General features: G+C 37.9%; 1 protein-coding gene across 1 annotated transcript in view; it reads left to right on the top strand.

Moving 5' to 3' along the window:
- The window catches only part of LOC104469214 (protein MMS22-like), a 7,601-nt gene extending 2,452 nt beyond the window's left edge, over window positions 1-5,149 (top strand). The window contains exons 2-5 of the mRNA XM_010083643.1: window positions 136-302; window positions 1,699-1,795; window positions 2,993-3,160; window positions 5,055-5,149. Of these exons, the coding sequence (XP_010081945.1) occupies window positions 136-302; window positions 1,699-1,795; window positions 2,993-3,160; window positions 5,055-5,136 (514 nt within the window). The 3' untranslated portion in view covers window positions 5,137-5,149. The remainder of the gene's footprint in view (window positions 1-135; window positions 303-1,698; window positions 1,796-2,992; window positions 3,161-5,054) is intronic.
- The last annotated feature ends 367 nt before the right edge of the window (window positions 5,150-5,516 follow it).

Below are 5,516 nucleotides of genomic sequence, written 5' to 3'. Positions count from 1 at the left end.
CAATTTAATAGGGCTCCTGCTAAAACATCACAAAGTTATTTTAAGGTGTATGGTGCTTGCGTTTAATGGAAAAAAAAAAAAAAAAACCAAAACAACAAATTATGGACTCTGTTTTGGTTTGCTTTGTCTTTGCAGTGAAAACTACCTGCAGTTCAAAGGTAACGCTCCGCCTCCTCGCTTGGCCTCAGTTCTTGCTTTCATTCTTGAAGTACTTCAGAGAACTCAGAGGACTGAACTATGTGACATCAGCTTAGTTCTCCCAGCGGTGTTGAAATGCATGGTGTTGGTTAATGAGCTACAAGGTGAGCTGCTTGTTTCCTTTAAATACGTCTCGGCACACCTGTAAGATTTTTGTACTGCTGAGCATCTTGCATCACATTATTTAAGGCTCTTAGATGAGGTGAACGAACTTTGGCCAGACAAACTGGACATGCTTTCTTTTTCCATTAACTGGTCTGGGACTTCTGTCTCCAAAAGGCAAAAAGGTCCTGCCTCGTTTCACTCTCTGATGAACTAATGATTAATTTCTCAGGAATCTGAAGAGCATTTCCTTTCTCCCCGTCTTTCCCATCTCATTTGTCCAAGACCGTGGAAGTTTTCTTGCACCTGTTTGAGACCAAAAAAGACTAGCATATATTCTCCCCATAGAGGCGTTATAAATGGATTAAAAGTAGCATGTTGGTCTCTGAAGGCATCTTTGAGCCTTCTTTCTTCTTTTAGCATGCTTCGTTAGGGAGTGAGAACTTCTATATTTTCAGCTTCTTAAAAAATGAAGCACTCTGTTGACCCTACAGTTGTATAATGAATGTGCATGTGTGCATAAGCTCAAAATTTCCACTTCTTGCTGCCAGCAGAGGCATTAAACAAAATGGGGATTCACCTCTGACTTCTCCTGGGAATTTTGTCTAATAATTCTGGTCTGTAAAAGTTCAAGAGCCAAGATATGCTTAGGAAATTTGATGAATCATCACACGCCTTTCTTCTCCATTTGCCATCATAGCCGTACCTGTCTGAAGCTGAAAGTACCGACTGTGCAATGTGCTGTGGAGTAGAATGAGCTGAATGTCTTGTGCTGCTGGGGCCACCAGCTCACTGCCTGCCTAGACAGGGCTCCACCACACCCTTGTAAAAAAGTCCTTGCAGCCCAGTTCCACCTTTATAAAGAACAAGCTGTCTCTTGAAACTTGAATATTTATTTGGAAACAATTAAGGGGAAGAAAATAGTGGGGGTTTGTGGGTTTTTTTTCCCCCTCAAGAAAAGAGGGAGGGTGGAATTCATAACAATACCCACCACTGAAAGGAAGGAGTACACCTATATAGCTTTGGGCAGGATATAATGCCGTGAATGCTTTTCTTTAATTTAAATAGGAATGATTAAAGAATACAAACAGAACTTAAATTTAAATAAAATCTGTTTCCACTAAGTGTGTGTTTCTTTTCTTTGACTCTAAGACACCAGTGTACTTAAAAACCTCCATGTTTAAAGGATAATGGTGGTGAAAATAAGACTTTTGCATAAATCTGTGATTCATTCTGTTCTTTATAGCCAGTCTAACTGCTCTCACAGTCATTTCACTTGCATCAAAGTAAGATAAAACCATTTTTTTTCTCATTTAAAAATTCTAGTCTTTATGAAAGACATTCTCCAGATGGTCAGTTCAAGAGCTCTGTGTGAATCTTGTGATTTTTCTTTTACAGTTAAAAAACTATCTACAGACATTGTACAGTACATGGTAGAAGGCTGCCAAGCAGGGTCAGGAGGAGAACGTGCCACCCAGCTGACTTCTGTATTTAGGTAAGCAGAAAATGCGCCAACTGGCAGCGAAGCTACTGCAAGCCAATTGACAGCAAACATGTTTTTCTAAAATAACTAATTATCCTTAGCATACTGCATTGTCACTTGTTTATGGTATTTAAATAATGATGCTTTTGGCACTGGTTTTAAACATAGCTTGAACAAAAAGCCAGAGTAGAAGTAGAAAGATAAAAAGTAGAAGAGATAAACATCCCTGCTTTCTGATGGATTAGGTACTGTATTGAAATGTATATAATCGAGAGGTATGTTGCTGCTGCTGCAGTGGGAAAAACCCCTCAGGAATGGGGATGGTCAGTGTTAGGTGCTGTGAAAGATGTGTGTGCCTTATTTGAAGTGTACATAATGGAGATCAAATCCTCATACAAGCAGCTGAGTTTTGGGGGTTTTTTTTAATTGATTTGACTGATTTGATTTTGTGACAAAAATAATAGATTATAATGTAAATTATACTTATTCCATAATTCTGCAAAATGAATCCTGTTTCTCACATGGATACTGTAGAAGAGCTGCATGACCTGAGACCTGAAGACATTTTGCAAACTGGTGCTGTAGTGGGTCACGTCTAGATGAAAGCTCCAGAGACAAACTGAAACAGGAATGGATGTTTGTGGGCATGCCAGTCTCCTTGTACGTGATACATCGCTCTCCTGGGATGCTTCATCCCTAGGGTGTTCTGATTTGAACGTAATCTGTGATCTTTAAAGGCCTCAAAGCCTCAGGAAGACAAATGGGTGCACTGCAATCCAGTGGTCTGCCCTACTTAAGGTCCAATGGAGCTTTATCAGAAATGCCAGCTTATTTCTGCAGACTTGAATCTCGATCTCTTGTTTCGCTGGTCTTTTTTATTATTATTACTTTTTATTAAATAATAAAAACATGTTTTTGTACTGTGTCTGAATGCAAAACTAAGTGCAGTGCTCTGGATCAAGTCAGCCCTGGTGAAACAGCAGCAGAATCTGACAGTTTGCTCGAACATAAAAATGTGGGATTTTTAGCATTAGCCTTCAAAAGCATAGCTTCGTTTACGGAGAGTATTCCATGTAGAGTGTTTCAGAGTAACAATATGAAAATTGCCATGCAGCCAGATCGCTTGTTCTGATTAGACTCTTCAGTTGTTCTTGGCATGTTCTCTGCATTAGTTTTGACCTTTCATTAATGCCTCTGTGTCCCCCTCAGGCAGTTTATCCAGGACTATACTGCCGTCTATGATCACCGGGTTTTCAGCATACTAGAAACAGTGGCAGTCTTGGATCAGACGTTAGTTACCAGCCTGATTCCCACAGTCACACAGTCTCTGAAGGATTCGGAGCACAAACAAGGTCTTGGAAGAAATGCTGCACAGAGGTTTGATTTTTATTTAATATTGGTTTTTGACAATGAGCAGTAGAGGTTTATTCTCTTGATCTGCCTGTTAGATAGCAGCACAGATACTCAAAAATAAGTGATTTTGTGTTCAGCCAGAAATCTCCCTTTTCTCAGGCCTTTCACAGTTTTAAGCCATCTATATTTTCTAAATATTTTCAGAAGTGTTTTGACACTAGGGCTACAGACCGAGAATTCAGTAGAATTTATGTGAAGCTGGCTTGTCTCTGCTCTCTATATTGCAAAATAGAACGAAGAAGAATTCTTGCCCCAAAGAATTTTTCCTGTCAGTCCCTGTTTTAGAGGACTTTGAGTCATATGTAAAATTACAGTATAATCAGGTGTGAGCTGAGATGCTTGGAAAAGAAATACCCATGGCTTAATTTCAAGAATTCTCTCATAATATAAACATACAATGGTTGTGGGTGTCCAGAAGAGGCTGGCCTCCTCTCCCCCAACAGGCACAGCAGACTCACACTTCCTCCGTTTGTTGTTTTGCATGACATAACTCATGAGACAGTAAAGGGTAGTCAAAGGGTATTAATCTTCCATTTGATGAAAAATATATTTAACTCATTTGTAATTATTTTATTCTCTTTTTATTATCCTCTACCAACAAATACATTTGCTTTTATTTAAGGGGATTCACCCCAGGTCAGACTGGAGTACCATTACATGCAGGATTTTCATACTACCTGCTTTTGATCTTTTGATAATGTATTTCATAGCCAATTTTCTTTTTTTTTTAATACTGTTAATAAGGTAAAGTTCATCCATTTACCTACAAAATATGAAAAAAAAAAAAGCAGGTTGTTTGAGCTTCCTGAAATATATGCTTGGAGATAACTGAAGACCTAAATTTCTTTTAGCCTCATCACTTAATATATGTATTATCAAATCTGTTGTTGATGTTTTGGATTAATCATTTGTATTTAGAATGAGCTCCGTTACCCAGCAGTCTAAGGTGAGTCATGAACATTTTACTGTAAGAACATTAATAACTTCTTTTCTCTCTTCAGTCCTGGCCCCTGAATAACAATAACATATTCTGTGCAATTACTGTGGACATTAAAGTGCAAACCCATATATATAAAAGAAACAAAGTCCAGAAGTTGCGTTAGATGCTTATAGTGGTGATGTCCAATGTTGTTATTGCAAGGAACTAGTACGAAAACCACAGTTTTGTTTGCTCAAGTTAGTATTTCATTAAAAACATACCTAATTAGAATAGACCTAAATGTCAGAGGCAGTACTTTAACAATAATTATATTGTCTAGGTTGGAGAGTATTAGAATGAACTCAAGGTGAAAAGTCTCATCAACACATATGAACTCTTCTGTAAAATCCACTTGAGTGACAGTCCCCTTCTGAATTCCAGGTTTATTTTAAAACTGTTATTGCCCTTTGTTGAGGATGATGGTCTAAATCTGTGTCAGTGCCAGCCTGCACCCTGTTGCCAGTGGCTCACATCGTTGTGCTGTAGCATGAGTCACAGAGAGATTTCTTATATAGAAATAGGATAGCACACATAATGAAGCCTGAATGCCAATCTCATCGAAGCCTTGGAAACTCCATGTTTAAAAATTTAAAAAAAAAAACAATTTAACTACATTTTACTAAAAAAGTAGACTTCTAAGAATCTTCACTCCACTTGTAGCCATAAACAATGCAATCCTTATTCTTCTTCCAGGCTGGCCATGCTAAAAATTCACAGCAAACAAGAATAGATGGGGGAGGGGGAGGAAGGAAAGTTATAGTGTTTTAATATCCCCATATGTAAACAATGTGTTTGGAAATTACGTGCCTTTACTCCTAGGATGTGTGAGATTGCTTAAGTAAAATGTTACATTCTTTTTTATTTTTTCTTCCCAAACAGAGAAGCCTATAAAAGACTCTTATCTTACCTCGCAGAGGCTGGACAAAATGAGATACAAAAACTGGAAAATGAGACAGGTTAGCATTGTGCTGGTGATTAATCTTTTCCTCTTGAATGTTCTGACGCAGTCAATACCTAAAACTGCAGTCTGCGACACACTAGCCAAGTTCTTTTTCTTTACAGTGGCAATACATTTATCAATTTTGTGGGGTTCCTCCCCCCAAGCTATGTATTAATTTTAATAATTTCTGTAGTATTTTAATATTGTCATGCATCTGAAAAGTAACTCTCAATATACTGTTGAATGCAGATTGAAAGATAAAGCAAATTTATTACATGTCAAAATGTCTATAGGAGCAGAGCTGGTATTGCAACATTCAAGGTAGGATTTCAAAGAATCAAAGTAATTTCACAATTCAATTCACATTGAGTGAGACCTGACCCTGTTAACCCTGTACTTTT

Source organism: Pterocles gutturalis, unplaced genomic scaffold, assembly GCF_000699245.1.
Source record: "Pterocles gutturalis isolate BGI_N339 unplaced genomic scaffold, ASM69924v1 scaffold3270, whole genome shotgun sequence".
In the NCBI taxonomy this organism is placed as follows: Eukaryota; Metazoa; Chordata; class Aves; order Pterocliformes; family Pteroclidae; genus Pterocles; species Pterocles gutturalis.
This window is presented reverse-complemented; position numbering and strand designations above follow the sequence as displayed.